The sequence below is a fragment of the Centropristis striata genome, chromosome 2 (assembly GCF_030273125.1).
Source record: "Centropristis striata isolate RG_2023a ecotype Rhode Island chromosome 2, C.striata_1.0, whole genome shotgun sequence".
Taxonomy (NCBI): Eukaryota; Metazoa; Chordata; class Actinopteri; order Perciformes; family Serranidae; genus Centropristis; species Centropristis striata.
Genome location: NC_081518.1, coordinates 10,765,481 through 10,788,771, shown reverse-complemented (window position 1 = coordinate 10,788,771; position 23,291 = coordinate 10,765,481). Strand labels below are relative to the sequence as shown.

The 23,291-nt window shown below is 38.6% G+C and overlaps 1 protein-coding gene across 1 annotated transcript in view; it reads right to left on the bottom strand.

Annotated features, from left to right (window-relative positions):
* The window catches only part of LOC131992507 (CUB and sushi domain-containing protein 1-like), a 442,029-nt gene that overhangs the window by 100,574 nt on the left and 318,164 nt on the right, over window positions 1-23,291 (bottom strand). Inside the window, exons 26-32 of the mRNA XM_059358115.1 lie at window positions 21,368-21,559; window positions 16,863-16,989; window positions 15,768-15,979; window positions 12,882-13,073; window positions 10,135-10,273; window positions 5,096-5,283; window positions 2,170-2,364 (exon numbers count right to left, since the gene is read on the bottom strand). Of these exons, the coding sequence (XP_059214098.1) occupies window positions 2,170-2,364; window positions 5,096-5,283; window positions 10,135-10,273; window positions 12,882-13,073; window positions 15,768-15,979; window positions 16,863-16,989; window positions 21,368-21,559 (1,245 nt within the window). The remainder of the gene's footprint in view (window positions 1-2,169; window positions 2,365-5,095; window positions 5,284-10,134; window positions 10,274-12,881; window positions 13,074-15,767; window positions 15,980-16,862; window positions 16,990-21,367; window positions 21,560-23,291) is intronic.

Sequence of the window (23,291 nt, the reverse complement as noted above, 5' to 3'; positions counted from 1 at the left end):
AAGCAGTCTCTAAAAACAATTGTGAATGATTAGGGAAATCATATATTTTTTTCGCCATGTGTTGGCTTGGTAGCCAAAATGATGTTCTGTCTCTGCACTGTGATAGACCCAGAATGACAGTGTGATACAGACATTCTTAATGTGTAATGATAATCTGTATCAGAGCTTAAAAACTGCAATGCATTCATATTTTAACAACAGTAACAAGCTGAAAGAAACACACATTATATGAAAATTATGTCAAAATCAATTACAGTTAAAAGACATGAATCAATTGCGGGATGAAGTTCGAGGCGTTCCAGATCATTTTTTATTTGATGGAAGACCATTATGTGGTCTTCCATTAATAGCCTTCAGATGTGACTAAAATATCAATACTTGGCTTCTGTTCATAAATGCATTATTGTGGGAGATAGCATCTAAATATTACACTGAATCAATTTCAGACACCCCTATTTGCTAATGAACACAAGTTTATTCTTATGTTGCCACAAAGAAGGTTGTTATTGTTTCCCAACACTGAAATAGCTTCATTTAGCCGTTCTAAGAAATGTAGCAGATAACTTATTCACTGATCGAGTAACTGGCTGTTTGTTGGTCTAACCAAATATAATGGTAATAATAATAATAAAATAATAATGGTTAAAGCTGTGGGGGTTCAAAGCTCTGAAGAAAGAGTGCCAATTTAGGTGGGTTGCATGATTGAGAGACGCACAGAAAAAAATGCAATTGTGAGGTTTTCACAGAAATCCAGTGTAAGTACTCATTCATAACTTGACAGATGCTTGTCAGGGGGGTGCAGTTTGACGCAGAAGCCGAGTGGTGTATTTAATGTGCGCTATTGAGGTGAAAGTATTGTATCAGACGATAGAAGAATGAAATATTGCAGGGCTGACACATAGAGACGGACCACCATTCGCACTCTCATTCACTCCTATGGGCAATTTAGAGTCACCAATCAAACCTAACATGCATGTTTATGGACTGTGGGAGGAAGCCAGAGGACCCGGAGCGAATCCAAGCTGACACAGGAAGAACATGCAAACTCAACACAGAATAGTTGAACCGGCAAACCTCTTTCTGTGAGGCAAGAGTGCTAACATCTACACCACTGTCCACCACCAGACCTGTGTCAATACATTCAGGACATAAAGTAAACAGATGGTCTCATCTTCATCTTCAAATCCACAGCAGAAGTGCTACAGAGAATTTTCCAGTTTAAAGTTGGTTAAGTATGTAACACATTTAAAGTTGATAAGTGGCATTATTACCTTGAAATAAATTAGATGAATGTGAACATGACATAAAATGACTTGATGAGCTTTTTTTTCTTGCTGTTTGTTATTCGTTGCTGTTCTCAAATAGCTACTCTGAGTGCAATTATCTCATCTTTATTCTCTTCCACAACCCCAACCCCCCTCTTCAATGTCTCTCAGACATTATTAAACCAAGCTTTCACAGGAGTCTTTTTCAAAGTGTTAAGAGGTATAAGTAAGTGTGTATTGTCTGTCTGCGTGTCTTTTGTGCTCATTTTAAAATTCCTTCCTTGTCGTGCCACCTTGCTCTGTGGCTTATTTTAAATTTTTACCCATATGTCACCAGGCCAGGTCTCTGTCACTTTAGAGATCACACACACAAACACACACACACACACACACACACACACACACACACACTCTGAATGGCAGTTTGGCAGGTGTCACTTCCTTTTCCCTCTGAGCTGTCAGTCACTTAGACAGTTCAGCCTTCCAATCCCTGACAGCCTCTCTGTCTCCAATGCTAGTTCCCCCACACACACAAACACACACACCACACACACACACACACACACACACACACACACACACACACACACACACACACACACATACCCATGCACGCACGCACGCACACACACACACACACACACACACACACACACACACACACAGCCACAAAATATTGACCAGAAAGTCTCACATCATCACGGAACATTCTAGACCTCATAAAAGTATCTTTATGGCAGTTTGTATAAGCTTGCATTAGATTGTACAGATGTACACAATAAACTGGCCACTGTGTGTATGTACAAGCAGGTTGTTTAGAAAATCAATATCAGCAGGCTTTGTTCCACACAAGCTTTCCATCATCATGGAGTTTGTAAGGATGTGTATTAGATGTGTCGCTTACCTTTACATGATGGTAGAGCCCGGTCCCACACTGGCTTCCCATCGTTCCCCATCACACAGGTGATCGTATCCCCGCCAACTGTTGTGTAGCCATGGTGACAGTTGTAGGAGACCTGAGATCCCAGTTTATAGTCATATCCTGTCCGACTGGCGTTCATAATGTTACCAGGGTCAAAACAGGCCTCTCTTGGTTTTTCTGTGGAGAGTGGAGAGTGGAGAGAGAGTGGGTTACCTGATCACAGACTATACAAAGAACGGACAAAGTGTCTCCAATCCCTTCAAATGTATAAAGTGAAACCAAAAAATCCTGGATACAGATGCTGTCATCTTGGACAATTGACGTCATTTTGATCAGACTCTGCACAGTGGTGATCGGGGAGTCAACCACAGCTGTCAATCACGATGTTGCCCTTATATAGCATCAAATAACCGACTAAAATCAAACCTATCAGAAAAATGAACACTTAGACATAAAATCATCAATAAGGATGATCTAAAATGCATGCCATGCCTTCCATCTGGACAGTATATACAGTCTATGTACTGGACAAAGATAATTTGGAATATTACAAAACTATAAATGTTTTTATTTTTCATTTTGTATTAATCTCATAAGTTCATAAGATCTCATATCAGCACCAGGCACAGACGCCACATGTGGTGCAGGAAATGGAACTGTAAGGATTTTCTCTCCACTTGTTGGTATTAATGGCAAATTCATATACTTTTCATTGCAATCTAAATAAATAGTAAGAACTAATAGTTATAGCTGAACATTTCTAAAAAAAAATATATATATATATAATACTGTCTAAATCATTAATACAGACCAATAAAGGACATTTACAATTTCATTCTGAGTCAAAACTGTTTGTGGTGACTGTGGGCCAGATTTTGTCAGGCTGCGACTTGTTGACCCCTGATGTAGCTTGTACTGAATGTCCTCTATTGAATAATATCTGCCACCCCTACTATGAGAGAGGTAGAAACAAATAAGGGTAATCATAAAGATAAAAAAGCTCAAAACGGTCTTAGTGCTTTATAACTTGGTGCTGGACCAGCTTGTTTGCCTTACTGTGATCGGCCAATAAGAATGAGATATTAGGTTTGACAGAGGGAAACCGACAGACAGACAGAGAGACAGAGAGGGTGAGAGAGGGAGAGGGAGGTGGAGGGCAAGATGGAAGTGAAACAGGGAGATGATTAAGGTTGTATTTTAATTAGAGAGATGGCAGATGAAAGGTAGTGAATTAATGACAAAAGTACAGAGGTGTGAGGTAGCGTGAGGAGACAGACAACAGAGAAGGAGATAATCTTTTTTTAATTAGAGATAAATGGAGTGAGAGAAACAAGAGCAAAAATACTTTATAAAACTTGACAAAGCAGATCTAGTCTCTATAGTCAGTCAAACCACTAATCTTCAGCTCCACATTGACTATAGCTGTTGAATCACGCCCAGTCAAGCAACATCTGTAAAACCAGGGTGATTCACAATCTGTGAAAGTAAACAACTCGGGTTGACATGGAACAGCATGCCCTTTCAACTGAAGAACACTTCTGATGTACAGCAAGGGTGAAATTAATAGAGTAGGCTGCTTAAAATATTATCCAGTCTGCACAACACTCCTGTATCGACATTTTAATCATTATACTTCATAAACATAGTGACAATGACTGGATTTTATTTTAGTTTACAGTTCTGGGTATTTATCAAATACAGGGCCAGATTAACAAATAAATGGTGTTGTGGAAATGTGCACTACAATGTTCATTGACTTTGTGGCTGCAAACTGTGTGTATTCAATGACTGAGTTACTCATTACGCAGTCTGCCCCTGAAGCCATCAATGCAAGTGAAGGAGAGCTCATAGATATAGTGGGATATATGACAGGATAAATGCACTCACTTAAATGTATTAACATTTAACAAAATGGCCTTAAAATTAAAGTTCAGCTGCAGCCTGTGGTATTTTACAGTTCATTGATGGATAAGTAAAAAAAAAAAAAAAAAAACACAGCCAAACATGCAGAAGTAGCTTTCAGTTTTTATGCACCACAGATCTGGAATAAACTTCCAGAACAACTGAAATCTGCCCAAACTCATGTTCTTTTAAATCAGGTCTTAAAACTTCTGTTGCTATTACTTTTCCTTAAGGTTATTTACTTTATTTTTTGCACTGCTTAAATATTTTAAATCGAATGTACTTCTAAAAATCTTTTAACGTGTAGTGTACTTTGCCTTTGTGTTTGAGCAGAGCCTAATTGAATATTTTTATTGCAGACACTCACTAAAATGACAAGCAAACTGACTCCAGCCAGATATGCCTGTTTGATAAATACAGAACATGTGTTTGGGACACAGAATGTCCCATCTGCACCTAAAAACATGCACAAAAGCTTTAGTAAAGTGGCCCACATAATATTAAAAGCACATAGGTAATACAACATTCATTTTCCCACCAATTTATCATAAATAATCACAGTTATTGGCGAGTTACTGGTTTATTTTTATAGCTTTGAACTCAATTAGGCACACAGAGCAGTGCAAGATTGAAGATTGCGATTGAATACTATTGCTGCTACTTTTCCAAAAAATGTCAGCACATAAATTTAACAATACAAATACTTTGTTACTGCTTTCACTAATGTAGCTATCCTACTGCTGCTCCTGTATACTTCCACTAATTATATTAGTAACACTGCGTTTACTGTACTACTCGCAGTACTTTTATTACCACACCTGTTTTTACTACTACTGCTACCAGTAGCATGACTACTTGCTGTATTTGTACAACCACAACTAATCAATAGTCTACAGATTAGACTGTTTTAAGACATTATCTGAGTTGAATGTCAGCAGTTTAAATGTCATCTTGCAGGATTATGTACAAGGACAGTATATAAAGCCGAAGGTTGGGGTTAAATTACCTCTATATTCGATGGCGAACCCAGACATGCCCAGTGAAGCGTCGGATCTGAATGCCAGGAAGAGGCTGTTACCGCTGCTCTCTATTCGCTCTGGGGCCTGGTTGCCTTGGAGACTTGCTAGTAACGGCCCATTAGAGTCTTCTCCCTCGTAGATGTGAAGGAAGTCGTAACTTGGTTCCATGTTGAAGCTGGGGTTGAAAAATAAACCAAAACAGAAGAACTTGGGTTTAAGAATCTAATAAGATTGAGTGTTTAGTTTGTTTGTGTTTTGTTGACATTCTCCAAACAATTAATCCAGTGATGTGTGTGAAATTCAAAATGACTGCCAATTAGTTTGTGTTATCTCTCCTCTAATCATCTGCTAATCTTGCTTTCATTTTGACATGTTTTCTTGGTGAGTTTACTGCCTTAAAATGCAAACATTAAAGGTTTGTTGTTGTTCTCCTATTGAATTTGAGACAGCAATATATAGTCAAAAACACATTCAAAATGTGGGTGCAGCTGCAAAAGCAGTCATGCTGCGTCATCTGAATGTTAACTTATTCATTCTGTTGTCTCATCTGGAAAGGGCATATCAAAATCTATTTTGATTTATATCCTCAGTATTTGCGTGCATTTGTTTGTGTGTAAACAGTACACAAATATGTGCGCTTCATTTTCTAACCTGCAGCCTTAACCCACAGTAGCTTCTAATTCATGTTTCTTTGTAAAAGTTTTGCTAGTTTTCACTTTGACAGTTTCTCCTCATCTGTCTATACACACGTCAAGACATCTGATCCTCATGAGAGTTAAGGTATAAGAACACACACTCAAACAAAGTCTCAGTGTTTGCTCTAACAGTGACTGTGTTAGCCCTTTCTCTTACCTGCCACACAGACAACCACCCACCCCCGAAACACACACACACGCACGCACGCATGCGCACACACACACACACACACACACACACGCACACACACATAAATATATAGACCTATCTCTATAGTATCATGTCTGTGTAAAGTATATCTCCCACCTGTCTGGTTAAACTATCATGGTCAGCATTTGACTGGAAGTGAAAGGCTGTCTGTGTGTGTGTGTGTGTGTGTGTGTGTGTATGAGGGGTATTTTATGACAGCACACTACAATAAAACGCCTTAAATGCGTCGCCTGTGCCTGCATAAAGACTGACGTATTGTGAGTACACCAGATAATAAAGGGGTGACGGGTGAAAAGTGTCATACCACGTGCGAACGTAGCGGACGCCTGTGCGCACGTTCGTCTCAATGTACAAATAATTATTTACTTTATGATGACAAATTTTGAGTTTAACAGCCACTTCGCTTCACAATTAAAGCAATCCATGTATCACCAAAAGGGGCTATTTTAGTCTACATGTGTACATTTCCACAAACACTACACAGCGTGTGCCTGTACACTCATGTAGAATTGTACTTGACAGTCACGCGGGTCTTCATGTCACGTATTTGAGGCGTAGTTCACCCGCCACGCAGCCGTCATGTAGGCGTATGCGTAACAATGCGCGTGCATCGTTTGCGCGACGCCTACGTCCAGCTCGTCCATTGAAAGCGAATGGAATTTACACGCGCACGTTACAGGTTTGATGTCATCACATAGGCGCTGTACACGCGTTTTAGTATAGTTCGCTGGCATAAAATACCCCTCATAGTGTGTGTGTGTGTGTGTGTGTGTGCGTGCGTGTGCGTGCGTATTTATGTGTTAGTGTGTCAGAGCAAAGGCAGAGAAGAGAGAAAGAGCATGTATAGTGTATGCTGAAGTGCAGCATGATTTATAACTAGTACAAAGGTACCCTGTGGAGTTTTTGAACACCAGGGGTGCTGTGGAGCAACATTTAGATGCAATTCCCTGTATTGGATGCAGCTTGTGTTCTATCAACATCATGTAGGGAAGGATGTGCATTCATGCCAGAAACACTAAGATGTAGTAATACACAGATCTGCTAAGAGCAACATCTTTACAATATATATATAAATATATATATATATATATATATATATATATATATATATATATATATACACTCTGTATATGTGGTTAGGATTATTCTGCGATATGTCCCTTACTTTTTCAAACTTTTCCCTTTATTTCAAGACACAAAAAGACCAACATGAATGTGTAGTTGATATTTGGCTGGCAACAATATTTATCATTGGAACAGACTCGTCAAACTTCAAAAACCTTATGTAATCATGAACAAAGTTAAAGTGTGAAGAATGCTCAAGTTTAAGCCCTGTGTTTCTATGTGGTGCAGAATGGGCTTAACTGCACATAAGCCCTTTTTGCACTGACAAAGCATTAATATGATCCGTGCTAATACCTTTTGCATTAGTGATATGTTCTGGGTCTGAATGCTAAAGCTATTAAATGTCATAAAAAGAACATGAAGATCTCACAACACAAATAGGACAACATCACTACCTCTTATGACCAATGTAGAGTAAAACAAGGGCCTGTTAGAGTCAGATGTGCTATATTTAGGGAAAAGTAATTTTTTCAGTGCTTGTACACATTTGGGTATCTGAAGTGCCTACCATCTGACAAACTGGAAAAATAAGACAACCCACATTTCTCCTTTCTGTGTCACATGCTGGCTCATTCGAATATACCTCCCTCCCATCTGAGTATCTCCTCCCATGGCTTGAGAACTGTCTTTGCAAATGTTCACCAAATAATTACCACAAGCCAATCAAAGCACTGGGAGTAGGGGCTTAAAGAGACAGGCACGTTTTAGACACAGGGCGAGCATATTCAGAATATGTTTTTGAACATTAAACAATATAAATATTTATAGCAGGAATCCAAAATGCAAGTAGGAACCTGAAAATCAGAAGAATATATCCACTTTAAGATTAAGCAAATTAACAGCAATCATACAAAGTTGAGAAATTATATTTTAGTTTGTTTAGTAATGAATTATACATCTATAATTGTATTGTATGGTATTGTATTGTATACGTGGCACAAAACAGTACGTATTTTCTTTATGAGGATCAAATGTTTTTCCCACTGACTGTAAGTAGTCAGTAGAAATTATATTTATATAATACAATATAATTTTGGGTTATTATTATTATTTTAAGAAAAGTATTATTAAAAAAATAACTTTTCGGGCTGAAACCTTTTGGCTCTACAATAAATTGTAGGTCAGATGGACTGGACGCCCAAATGACCATTATATGATTTGATCTGATTTGATTCAAAGACTGATCAAAAGACTGAGCCATTAGTAATCGGGTCAATAGGATTCTATTCCAGCTGTGTTTAAAAAATCCAATAACTACGTTTAAAATAGGTAAATATGTAAAAGAAAAGGCAAACAGCATTCAAAACACAACCAATATCAATACAACTTAATTAAAAACAAAATAAAAACTGTCTCACTGTTACAACAGAAGGGAATTATCTCTCCAGCTGAAAAACATGAAGACAAAATTGGGTCATTTTTTCTCCTTTGGCAATCTGGAGAAAGTCCGCTTTGCTTTTATCTGCTTTGCTACATGTGAAACTCCAATCTTCACTTTTGCCTTAGTCATAAGCCCCTAACCACTCTGACTTGTAAAATATTCACCACTGAGGCACAATCAGGACTTGAAGTGTAAATAAACACTGCCCTATTAATGAAAAACAAAACAAGGAAATGGTCAGAAATCCCTTTCATTTACACATGAATTACACTGTTCAAAATCAAGAACAGTGTATTTGCTATTATTCCTGAACAAATTAAGTTACTTTATGTCTTCAGAGGTGCACAGGAAATGGCAGATACTTTCACACTGATTACCAAATGACAACAAAAACAGATTTAAATATTCATTCATTTAAAGACCCTGACAAAACATATCTGATTTCAATTTACTGAAGCATTTAAATATAATATCTCAGTACAAACTAACCATTAAGCTTCTTTAGCTATGTTGGAAGTAGATTTTACTGTAGTTTTTTTTTTTTAGACTGATGAGGTTTCCTTGACCCAAATGGGTTAATTAGTTACTTTAATGATCCTTTACTGTGTGTTAATTAACATCAGACTAAACTGGGCCTGATCCCTAACTATACAGCACAGACCCTTTTTTTACTCTGTGTGGGCCACAGTGAGTCATGAAAAATCTACTCTTAAGAAATAAACTCAACTCATAACACAAAGTCCACGGAGGGTGATACATTTTTAAATTTAGGCCAGAAGAAAAACATGTTTAAGAAAATTCTTTGGGGGCTCTGTCCATCCCCTAAATCCTTAAGTTTGTAATTTTTTTTATGTTTTCTCAGGTATTTGGATAAACTAATTAAAAATTAATATCATCAGTGAGACCCTTGCTCTGCCCTGATTTCTTTGCTGGAGCAACATTGCATTAAAATTGAGGTAAAACACACCTTGTGTTTGCCCTTTTATATTCCTTGTTGCAGTGCAATGTTATTTGTTCTGACAACAAAAATGTAAATAGTGATCAGACTGTATTTACTGCACCATAAACTGACACAATGCATCAGTAACTTAACGTCTTCAATTAGAATATTTCAAACCCAGACATGATAGTTATTGTTTCTAATAAGTGCCCTACTTTTATTCTGGTCACATGATGGAATATTATGTTTTCTATCTTGAGAATAAATGTTTTATTAACATTATTGCCATAAAGCTGCCACTTTATTTTGATTTATGTTCCGAAACTTCTTATTGTTGCCTTCATGTTTCAGTTAAGCCCTCCACCAAAATAACATGCAGAGCCTTTTAGAAAAAAGAAAAGTCTGAATTCCCAGAGGAAACTCAAACCTATGAAATCATTGCTGAAAAAAATGTGCAGTCTTATTTGGACCATTTTCAGGTGATGAAAAAAAAATCTTAAATCCATCGAATCAAAATGTCAGAAATACCAGCTGTGAGGCAGCTGTGTTTCTACAAGCACAGATAAGCTCCACTCCTGATTCAGAGCTTGAGGATACATATGAGAATGATACATAGTATATAGTGGTTGTGTACACATAGATACAGAGCCTTGTTTTAAATTTAGGCGGCTTACCTCTTGAAGATGAGAGCAATGACAAAGTCTGGGTTGACTCTGACTCTCCAATCACACTCTTTCCCCGGGGGGTAAGGCTGGGGGTAGTTAGGAGACAGAATCACTCCTGAAGGGCCGCTGACGTTACCGCCACATGTCGCTGGAAATGGACAAACAGAGAGAGAGAGAGAGAGAGAGAGAGAGAGAGAGAGAGAGAGAGAGAGAGAGAGAGAGAGACAGAAAGAGGGACAGAGAGACATAGAAAGATGATTACACAGCATTGGGCTTGGTGTAATTTGGAAAGAGAATCACCCCTGAATGACCACTTGTATAACCCCCACAGGTAGGCCGAGAGAAAGAGAGTTAGGCAGTGATGTGAAGTAGGGCAGGGGTTGTTTAGGAGATACAGAATTACCCTGGTGGGCCGCTGATATTACCTCCACAGGTAGTTGGAGAGGGTGAAAGAGCAAAATAGAGACAGAGAGAGACTGTGAGATTTAGACAGAGTGTGAGGCTGGGGGTAGTTAGTGAAGAGAATCACCCCTAGCGGTCCTGTTATCCCACAACAAGCCAGAAAGCAGGAAAGAGATATTGGCAAGAGAGACAGATAGACGCATTCAAGCAGCAATTTGGTGATGTGAAGGAAGAATCTGAAACATGGAGAGGTGTCTTGGGGGTGGCAGGTGGGTGTGAACAGATTATCAACAGTGAAATAGAGGTAAACAAAGGCATTAACAGTTGCAAATCACTCACAGACAGACACACTCTTACACACTTGACTGTAGTGTATAATGTGAGTTTAATCTTAGGAGCTTTGGCACCCAGGGATTCACCATCCTTTAGTGAAAAGTGCAGGAATAGGAAGTGCATGCAGGCTAAGCTACAAGAAAACTGAGACGATGTAAGCCCTACATTTTTATCTACAATCGTGCAAAACGTGAGGTCACTGGCAAAGAGTCAGAGGCAATATCAGGAACAAAGCATAATGTGTTTCACAGGCATGGTTACAAGGCAAATTACTAGTCTCTGTGACCATGCTGGAGGACTTCCCAATAGTGCTGGCTGATAAAGAGAAGAAAGCAACATAAAGGGAGGCTGTGGTATCTAACAGCAAGGCAAATATCTGTAGAGCCTTGTTGCAAGCTGAGGGCTATGTACTTGCTGCAGGACTCTTCCCCACGTTGCTCACATTGTTTATAATCCCACCTTCAGCTGGGTCTGATGTCATACCTCATCCTGGTGTCTGCATAATTGAAAATCCAGCAGCCCAGGACCTTCATGGTAATCCCTGGTGATTATTTTCATTCATGTGCAGGTACTCCGTCTTACTCAACGTGCAAGACAAAATTGAACTGGATGCAGCAGTTAATTAGGTAAAAGTAAAGGTATGTTATTCAGCAGTAGCCTACTACCAGTTAGAATGTATGATCTGATAAAGTCTGGGATGTGATATATCCTTGTTTTGCCGTTACATACCAGGATTTGTTGGTTGTACAGTGATGACACTGAGTGGTTCTTGCTGCATTACAGATTTTATCTTTCTTTTCTTTTTTTACACTGACTCTATTCCTGCATTTTCTGAAAAAAGACATCATTCAAGGCTAGAAGTCGGCTCCTTCTTTTGGTGAGCGAGTCAAGTGTGTCAGAAGGAGCTGAGGAGGAAAATAAAAGAAGGAGAGCACACCTAAAAGTGGGAGAGTGAAAAACAAACTGCAGCAAAACTGTGTGAATGAGGTGTGGAGTGGGATGTGGAAGCTCACTGGGCTATAAGCAGCAGGTGGGCCTGATGGTGGTGATAATAGGGAAAAAGAGCAAACAAGCTCTTGCTTTTCAGCAGTTTTCAAAAAGGAACCGCATTACAGCTGCCTGCGTCATTCTATGCCACAAATCTGACCTCACTTTTTTCCCCCGCCCTTCCTCTCCTGTGTACAGATCTGAGTTTGGGTGATTTGAGATATCCGTGTTGAATTTTCATACAGTCCTCAGCAACAATACTCAATGCTTATCCCAACCACAGTTTCTTCAGCACCTGTTCAACTTCCCCTTGATCTTAAAGAGTACGCCTCCAGTCAGGAAAACCATCTGATGCTCCAGCAGCAGCATCATTTGGGATTAGAGATCATCTCACCAGCAGGCTTCAGTTGATGCGCCTCCAGAGAAGTATGTCAGATGTGGCAGAACGACACAGGGGAACCTCAGGGACTTGAAATGTCTCGTTTTTTCTGTTGACTTTCTGCACTTCAGACTTAAAGGGATAGTTCTGATTTATTGGAGTGAAGCTGTATGAGGTCAGTGTTTGACATTAACCGTGGCCTGATGACCCATGCCACGAAAAGTTACTCTTTGGCCACCAAATGTTTGAGAATTAGAATGGACAAAAAAGATAGAGACAGTGAGATAATATGCTTACAAAGAACCATCCTCAGCATTACTTAGCTTAGCTTCTTTGTTGGTACTTCTCCTGTCTGCTTCTCCTAACTGCGGCGTGCTGATCTACTCTTCATAACACACTGACTGGCTTTAAAATAAAACTCTGGATCATTCCACCTCCTGAGACTTTGTGCTCAGTCTTCCACTGTTCAATTCATTAGAGCATCTGATTGACAGAATCTAAAGATCTTAATATGTAGTTCATTTTTGGTGCTCATTTTTTAGTGTGCAGTATGACATTGAAGTCTCCAAGTCGTTAACATCTGACCGCAGCATCAAATTTAATTTTTATTTAATTTAATTTCAGTTCTGCCGTCCAACACAGTAAGTACACCTACCGACACATGTGGGAGGGTCAGGTTGCCAGTAGAATCTGTTATCCATCCGTACACATGTGATGGTGTCCAGGCCCTGTAGCTGGTAGCCTGGATCACACTGGAACGTCATGCTGTCACCGGGCTCCTTACTGTCCCCATACCGAGAACCATTTACAGGGATGCCTGGGTCATTGCACGTTGTTGCTGTAGTGGCTGGAAGGACAGAAATATCAACTTACTGTTGGTTAAAAATAGGGTTGGGCGATATCAGAATCAGCATCAAAAGTACTTTATTGATCCCCGGGGGGGAAACTGCTTTTGTTACAAGTGCTGCTTAATAAGAAATAGAAATAAAAATAAGCAAGTCTGTCAAGAAAAAAAAGATTTAACAACAATATAAACTACAGATGCAACAAGTCTTTAGTAAATAGAGATATGTACAAATATATACGTACATATGACCACAATCTTTTAATATAGGTAATTTGATATCTCCATTTTGATATATACCATGATGAAACGCGTTATCTGATGTTAGCAAAACAGCGCCTCTATAGTTCGCTCCAGCTTTGCTCCTATGTGAAAGGATCACACAACTTAAAGCATTTATAATATGTCATCATATCCAAAAACCAGAGTGCTTGATATTATCAGTTCAGATAATTATTGTGTATCACGGTATCTCACTGTAAGATTTGGTTCAGATGATAAATAATCCGACTGAATTAACGCCCAACCGTAGTTAAAAGAGATTTAGGCAGATGCACACAAACACAGCAATATTATCAGAAGATGCAGACAAAGAAGCAAACACAAACATGTAATGTTTAGTAAATTGACACATTACTGTCCATCAAGCAGTGAGTACTGACTGGATTTACTGTCATCAGACTGACAAAATTATTCTTTTATTTATTATAGGTAGCAGGGTAGCTGAAGATACATTGAACTTGACCAGTTAATAACTAAATAGTTGCAATTGTGTTTGATAATTATTTGGAGTGCTTTCATCACATAAATCAGTGTTTATTCTTTTTTTTTTTAAATAAAACAATAATAATATTACTAATAAGTAAGAAACTGCATTATGTATACAAATGTGCATTTTATATGGTCCTTTTAATTTTTGTCAAATGCCAGTTTCTTCTAGAAGCTGAGTGATCGGGTTTGAGATGTTAGAATAAAATTTATTCCTATCTGTCTTTGACGTCAGTTGTCAGGTGTCAGCCAAAGAATAGGCAAAACACAGTTGCTTGAATCCTAATTATACAATAGACTCAACAATTAAACATGGAGCTTCTGATTTAGTCAAAATGAAAAAAAGCTGGTGTTCGGCAAACAGTATTATAACATCCTTTTTTAATATTAAATATTTCAAGTACAAATAGTATGTATTCTATCAGGGACAGAGAGAGGGAAGAGAGAGGACAACATGAGAAAAAAACCCTAAAAACGCTCAATAAGTCCACAAACCTTGCTTTAAATAAATCAGTGTGATGGCAAATACCATTACCTTTAGCTTTAGTAAATCAACATTGAGGTAAATATAAGGAGTCATTACCATAGTAATGGAATAACAGTGCTTTGATTAGCATGTTAGTGAGTGCAAATATTTATTGTTTTTAAATATGGGAGAAAGGAAAAAACTAAATGTGTGAGAGGCAGAGTGAGCATGAGAGACAGGAAGTACTGGATGTAAATATTTATCATTGGAAATATGCATCTTATGGAAAAAAAAATTCTGACAACTATGTGTGTTGGAGTTTGTGTGCAGATTTATGTGAACAACAGAGCAAGTGGAGGTGTACAGTATGAGCTTATGCAAGTATTGTGTTGGTAATAAATGGTTATGTAAAGATATACAAGCACAACAATGTGTGTGTGTGTGTGTGTGTGTGTGTGTGTGTGTTTGTTTGTGGATGTGCTGATGTGAATAAACAGCTGCAAAGCAAAGATGGTTGTGACCTCTGATTGATTTTGCCTCTACATTGGATCACAGAGACTTTGGCCAATAACTCTAAAAGGACGCCACACAGACATTTTTGGGTCCAGTGGCTCAAACTGCCAAAGCCATCCCAGCACCCAAAGGGCACAGTTATTGTCCAGATTGCCCTTTCTTTAAAAAAATGGGAAGAAACAGCAACAACAACAGTCTGTGTTCACTGACATCTCTTTGAGAGAGTATGATGGAAAAAAATCTAATCTTCATACAAATTTGACATTTAAAGACTGAGATTTATAGTTTTTGCAAGTTAAAACCACTAAAAAGAATGACTTTGTTTATTAGTCCATACAATGCTTTTTAGAATATAATTAAGTTATCATTATTATTATTATTATTATTATTATTATTATTATTATTATTATTATTATTATTAAGCTATAATATTTTCTTACTATCATTTGTACAAATCAATTTCTCAAATAAACACTTCAAATTGCTATTAAATAGCTCATTAAATTGAGAAGAATCTGCACTTAGTTCTGCTACTTCATCTCTTGGTTTGGATACGACCAAAACTGAGTCACAGGTCTCTGGTGGCCTCTTTCAGTACTTACTGAGCCTGGGTCCCAGGGTGAGATATTAAATTTCTCATTTGATTCTTTGGCTAAAGGTTTTTCAGAAATCCTGTTAAATGCAGCATTAATACCAGATTAATTCATTTATAGCCAATATAAATGAGGTTTATATGATAACCAAGAAACTATATGTGTGATGCAGAGTTTGTTAATTAACTAATTAAATTGCTAATTTAGTAATTGGTTTTTATTCATAAATTGATGTGGGGGATACAGTGTACAGAGTACAATCATGGCACATTTTTAATAGTTTTCAGTCATTCAGCATTTCCTCTACCATGTGAATTCCAAGTTCAATGATTCTGATTTAGGGAGAAGTCTACTTACTGGAAAACTGGATGGAAAATCCTTGCTTGCTGATGAAATAATCAGAATCAAACTGCAGCGTGAGTGTGTTGAAAGTCGAGTGGATATCTTCAGGTAAGGCTTGGCCGGACCATTCTTTCAACAGGATCCCCCCGTCTGATGGCGCTGATGGTCCATCCCAAACTCTCAGGATATCGTGGCCGACCTCAGTGTCAAAGACGATGAAGTGGAGGCTGAGAAAACACAGAAATTACACAGGAGATCAGAGATTCAATACAAACATTACCTACTGCTCATTATTCAGCAGTTTTACCAAAATCAAGTCAACCATAAATTAAATTAAGCAGATCTGAAAACAGACAGATCACACTAGCGCACACACACACACACACACACACACACACACACACACAGAGGAATGTCAGCTTGTGTTGAGAAACATGACGGTGGCATAATGACTAATGTGGTGTACCCTCCTACACAGCAGTGACTTTGACAGTTAACATTTATCTATAATTAGTGAATATATCATTACCTGGCACTCTGGTGAGTGTTTACCTGAATACTGTGTCTGTTTCTCTGTCCATGTAGAGTGAGTTAGCCAGTAAGCTAACCCTGTCTTGGCCAGAGCACAGCCATTCTGCAAACACTTGTTAGTATACTTATTGTCTGATCATGTTTTGCCTCAATTTGTTTGTCAGGACTACAGAAAAACTACCTGACCAATTTTCATGAAATTTGGGTGAGGGGTGTATCATAGACCAAGGAAGAAACCACTCCATTCTGAATCATGTTGCAGATATACAAATTATATTTCTGTTTCGTTCAAATTGTAAGTTCGGGCACTTGTCTTGCAATCATGTGGTGTGGGAATATTCAAAAGAATGTGTTCCTGACTGGGAAAATTCACGACTTAAAGTTGGAACATTAACATTGTGATATAAGGCATTCCTAGGGGGATGTCTGTGCTCTCAAAGTGGCCTTCTAGTTTCTGTAAGAAAAACATCTCTTGGCTCGTTTCCTTTAATTTAAAACCGAAAAAAAGTCCTAATAACTTCAGGCCATTATCATACTCACAGTTGCTTCAGTGTACGTATCCAACTGCTTCATAATTACCTGATAGTCTTGCCTGTGTCAGCCTCTATAGTCCAGGTACAGTGGAGGTTGTTGTCATATGGAGCAGGATATCCTGGAGACAGAATCCGTCCAGACACTGCTCCAGTTATGTGACCTCCACACTCCGCTATAAGGACATAAGACAAAGGGATAAACCTCACTGGGGGAAAACTAACACCACTCTTTTCCCTCTATGTTTTAGGCCCTTTGAAATATATCCATAAAATCAGAAATACATACAGAACCACATCTGAAATACACACAAAACCACAGCAGCTATAACACTACAGCTACTACACGCATGTATCTGGACAGATCAAACATAGAAGAAGCATCAGTGCTGCAGATTAACTATGAATTACAAACTCTGCAGTAGATATTGTTGGCAACTTGCAGTGATAAATCAGCCATAAAATCCACTTTTCTTAATAATGAAGACATTTGAACTGTATTAGAGAATACGAGTCTCTGATTTTATTTTTTTACAATCCAATTCAAATGAACAGCTGACTCCTTAGAGCGTCTTTAAGTATGATGAAGACATTTGACCAAATATTTCAGAATAACTTTGATAAACTAACTACACTGATAAACACTGATAAAGGGTCAAAAAAACACATGCAGCAACCTGTCAATCACATTACCTGTGTTGTGTCTTCTATAAACTTTAAACAAGTGATTGAGACCATAAACTTAGTAGTAAAGTGTTGACTGAGATAATACATCAAGTGAGAGGTAGGGTCATTGTTTTCTTTGAGTTCTTTTTGCAGCCAGTGGAGTCGGCCCCTGCTGGCCATTAAAGGTAATGCATGTGTGACGCACTTCCGCATTGGCACACTAATTGGAACTGGAGGTTGGTGCTTGGATCTAACACAACTTGATTTGTTTGCTGCTATGATATAATTCTTGCTCTTTTATGTGATTTGTGCATGTTCACCCTTTAACAGTCCATCTCTCTTTCTGACCCATGACCTGAGTTCAACCGAGTTAAAATTATTTGGGGCAGGGTCTCAAGTGTTGATATATCAGACTGGAGAAAACATTTTGGGAAATAATTAGCCTATGTAAAAAATGTATGCCATTAAATTACAAATGATTTATAACTAGATTCACAGACAATGGTGAGAACATTATCATCTTTCACAATGTTTATAAATGACAAATCATTAGTTTCTATGACTCAGCACTTATTCTCTGTACATAATTATTATAATATCGATGCTCTTTTTAACCTCAGCATCTTGATAATTGATAGTGTGTGATCCTGCTGTCGGTGTGGCGTTCTCGAGAGTTTGTCAGGGTCAACTCAAATTTATGCACATTGGGGTGTGTTTTTCATGCATGTGTTTGGGATGAATGTTGGACCTGTGAAGACCTTTACTTTCAATGCCAATTGATTGTTTGTATCACATTTCTTGGTCTTCTTTCCTGCCCCATTAACAGTTTGATTCATCTCTTCAAGAGGCGGCTCCACCACTGTCCTGTAAATTACTCCAGGGTGTGGAGGTTGAGTTAAATGAGAATCAGTTAAAAGGGGGCTTGAATCATTAAATCAACCTTGAATTATTCAAACTATGCAGTTTCAAGGTTGGTGTGTAACTTTGATGGCTGGGAAGGATTTCCCAATAGTGTTCAAAGTTCATGAAAAAATATGCTATTTAATGCACAAGGGAGAACTGGCTTTTGTGATATTTTTGTATTGTTTTTGGTTGGTGAGGAACAGGGGAGATAGCAGGAAGCAGGGGAAAAGGCTGGGAGCAGTTTTGAACTCATCATGGTCGTACATGGTAGCCCACTGAGCCAGCAGATCGCTGCTGATTAGAAAACAGTTTGGTATAGAGAATGCTTCATATCAGTGTGTGCGTTTTGTGTTTGTGTGAGTTGAGAGGGCGCTATTAACACAGCTCCGCAATCTACAATACCATGACAACCTACTGCTGTTGCATTGCCCTTGGCGGAATGCTCAGGAATACACATGTCAACGCAAACACAAAGGGAGTAGCAAATGATGACACAATCACACACAAGGCCAGAAACATACTTGAAAACACTTGTGCCTATGGGCGCGCATGCACACGTATGAATGCATACACCAACACATGTCACACCCTGGTGATAGAAAACAAAGGAGGAAAGACAGCTATTCTGCTATGTTTCATCGTGACAAGCAAGTAGAATGGGGGATAGGCACAAACGCCCAAGTAGAAAAAAAAGAGGGTTATTTATTAAGTCTGTTCCAATGACAACTGCAATTTCCCAGGATGGAAAAAGAAAGAGAGAATAAGAGGCATGAACATATACAGGAGAAGATAGACAGGTTTACTGCATGAATAGAGAACGAGAGAACGTCAAAAAGAGCCAGAGGTAGACCACCACTCCGTTTGACTCAATGTAAGAGAGAGAGAGAGAGACAGACAGAGAGACAGAGATGGAGAGAAAGATGGTATAGAAACAGCCTGAAGCAAAACCATCTCCTCATCTCCATGCTAGTACATGCAGATATGGGACAGAGCCAGACAGACAGGGAAGGAGACAGTCAAAGAGGCAGAAAGACTAACGCCCCAGCAGTCAGACAAAGGGGGAAGATACAAAGGTAGCTATAGAGGTAGTTAGCCCAGGGCTCTGCCAGCAAGTATTCTCCTGGTTGCTGGCTTACCTGAAATAAGGCAGCGACAGAGCAGCTACAAATTAATGACTGACTGCCGAGGTACACAGGGACACACACACTGAGATTTACACACACCCAGCCAACTCATTCTCACTCAGTCCCACATAAATACAGTCACCGCACACGTCTACACACACACACACACACACACACACACACTCTTTTTAGTTGCCATTAGCAACCACATCAGGCCATGTCCCACCTCAGAGAGCTCAGGTGTGCTGGCAGGTTAAACAGACACAAGGCTTGGTTCTGCAGTTGGGAATTCCAAATTAACATGTGCCAAATGCCTGTGTCTACCCAACAAGGTAGAACTACTTACAGAGAAAGTGCTTTAATTTGTAAAATATGCAAAACCACAAATTATTTATAGGCATGCAGGAATTATGGACTTCAAAAAATTGTGAATTTGCTTTAGGGATTTTAAAGCTAGCTAGAAACAATAAACCATCAAATGTTGAGTTCATGCTTCACGGGTGGTTACTGAAGGACAATAAGGAATCAGAATGACCAGCTGTACATGCTGTAGCTAAAACACAAAACCATATTCACAGGTCCATGAGCAAAAGATAAAAAAAAGTCTGTCAAAGCACCTGAATCGTTTGGCACACTCCACTCTACCCTAATTAAGAGCTGTCAAGTGCCAACTAAATCTGCCCTCTGGCAGCTTATCTACCTCAAAACCTAGGAAATATTCAAATATATTCTAGATATGCCAAATGAGAAACCTTTATTTTTTTGTCTTTTTTATGGTCTGAAAACTAAAACCTGATATTTTGGGTGTGCACAGAAGCTATCAGAGTTAACTATTACATTAAGCTTTAAGGAGGTTTTCCAATGTTCTACAATAATTGCTTACTTTTGTCATCACTCTGTGTTGAAAACTGAGTTACTGACTCCCCAGAGTTTTAAAAAAAAATCCAAATTAGTCATCATATGATAGTTAATGTGGCTGCACAGTAAACTAGCTGAGATGACAAAAGTTGAATTCCTCTTGGTGGAATAATTGCCCCTACTTTGACTGTACTGACATAAAAGCATGGAGGCATTAATTATGAGAACTTTTAAAAGTAAGACAGGATGCAGTTTTCAATTTTGGGTTGTAACGTAAAGTGCATTTGGGTGCACTTTTGCTCCAGCCGGCGTTGTCCACTATCTGAAAAGATACACTCAACAATTTTGGATGAATCAATACCGTTTTTTACATCACATCATTTTCTGGCATCTGAAAAAAGTCTCTCCTGACAGAATATTTTATTTATTGTGCATGCTCAGAATAGAACAGAAAGCTAAGGCTTCTGTCAAAGTCCTTGGCATAAAATACTGTGCACACCTTCAGGGTACAAGAAAGTAGTCTGGCTTATATTATAAATTTATCACAGTTCAATTCAGACAGTCATTCCCTATTTTTGCACTTGAAGCATGCCATCCTTAAAATACACAGAAGCCTGGTGCACTAAAATGTCATGCCCGGTGACATCCTGCTGTCCACGCTCAGATAGCTTTGTGTGCACGGGTTGATGGATCAGCAAGAGGTGTTTTTACGCACAGAGGTGTATTAGCCCCACAATGAATATTTCCCACAGTGTGTTGAATCAGTCCCCATGCCCTTTTTTCAAAGTATTCACCTGTTTGGACTCAATCACTTGTTCAATCACTCTTTCCTTTGAATCATCATGCTCTCGCTGGAGCGTAGAAACACACACAACGAGTAGCGGATAGACTGCTGCTTTCCCCCCTCGCTATATTTCTCACGGAATTGATGGTTAATAATTCAGATCATGTAGTTCTGTATTATTTATATACATAGAACCTACACACATGTTGGCATACTAACCAAGGCAGGAAGGAAGTGGTTTGTCCCAGACACGTCTGTCCCCGCTAAGGCAGGTCAGTGTACTGCTGCCATGTAGACTGTATCCAGGGTTACAGGAGTACAGGACAAAAGTGTTGGCGTAATGGCCGTCGTCTTGGATCTTATAGCCATAACTAGGAACACCTGGTTCCTCGCAGCGGACCAGGTCAAAACCTAGGAGGAGACACACAGACACAAATACAGATTAGTTCTCCTGTCCATGCAGCAAGACAACATTGCATAAATGAACAGGGTGACTCTGACCAGGACATAAGGTTATACTATTCCTCTCCTGAACCCCACTACTTCCTGCAGAAATTTCAAGTTTGAACACTCACTGTCACTGCTGAAACCTGATGTGACAGCTGCAGTGAGAGCAAATGGACATTTCATCAGATTCTACCCATATGCTTGTTTCTGTGATATTTTAAAAATGTATGGGCTTCTCCCCTTTCTGGAAGACACACCCGGTGTGTACTGAGCAACAGAGATTACATTTCTGGATGGAAAATGTGGTTTCCCTATGAATCTGTGGGAAAACATCAAATGATAATTTCACATCCCACACAACCACAAATATACTGTACACTTGAATGAGCACCCTGCAAGGGATGGCTGTGTGTTCGGAAGATAACAAAGTACAGGAAAGTTTTTCTGCCTCGAAGACAGATGGATAAACAAAGACACAACATCAACATATTTTCTATCCCCTAGGTCACCCTCTCATGAACCCCTCAGATCAAAAATGTTTGTTGTGATGTAATGGACAATGTATGGTGAGAATTGGTCAATATCATAAACTGTTATTTCAACATATTTGTTATGTATCTGTTGTAAAAGAATCACACTTATGACATGATAATTTACTGAAAACATTTTGATCAAACCTTTACTCGAGATTTACAGTAAATACAAACCCCAGCACAACCGCATAGACTGAATGTAGAGTAACATACATGGACTTTAACCACAGGAAAATCCAGTTTTTAATTAATACTAAGTTTGCACTATATGTTATTGCATAATGACTGATTATTAGACAACCATTTTTTCTGTAATGCTGTGCTGTGCATAGTTGTGCTTGTGGGAATAGGAAAGTTCTACGGTTGAGAAAATGTCAAAGAAAAGTGATGTCTGACTGCAAGATAAAGTGTTGAAAATATTTCATGGCGTAAACCTAAACCAAAATAGATTTTTGCAGGTGGCTGAAATACGTTTTGCTGTTGCCGCTGTCCACAGCAGCACATTGCTTATCTTTCTAACTATCCAATTTATATATATAATTATTTCATGATTATTCAAGTATTTTTTAGTTAAGACTGTGACTGTGTCATTAAATCATTTGATTAGACAACAGTAATCTCCATCAATCCTCTTGACTGTTAAGTGATGTAATTAAGTGATGAAACTATATATATTATCTGTTTTTTGGACAGAATCAAGAGACAAATATATATTGTATTTTGTGTCTTAATCCTGTCCAAAAAAACAGATAATATAAATATCATCATCCAATCACAATCTTCTCTTCCACCTCTTCTCATTTATCTTTCCAGAGCTTTGTATTAGCATCTTTTACACAGCCAGCAACTTTTTAAGTGAGCTGTCTCCACAGTATTGCGAGGTGTGCCTACAACTGTCTACCCCCTCCTGCATCCTTTTCAGTAAAACAGATGCATCTAATTTCCATCAACCCATCTTGTTAATGTCATGAACAGATGTTTTGAACTCTTATAACTGTATTAAAATAGCCTCTAACACTTTGTAGTATTAAAGCGTTTTTACTCAAGTCCCTGACCCTATTTAAGAAACCATCTCCACCTCCCTTGATCAGATGCTCCTCTCTCTTTCTCCTGTATAAACCTTCTATCAATCTCTCTTATCTATCCATTGGCTCATCCATTGT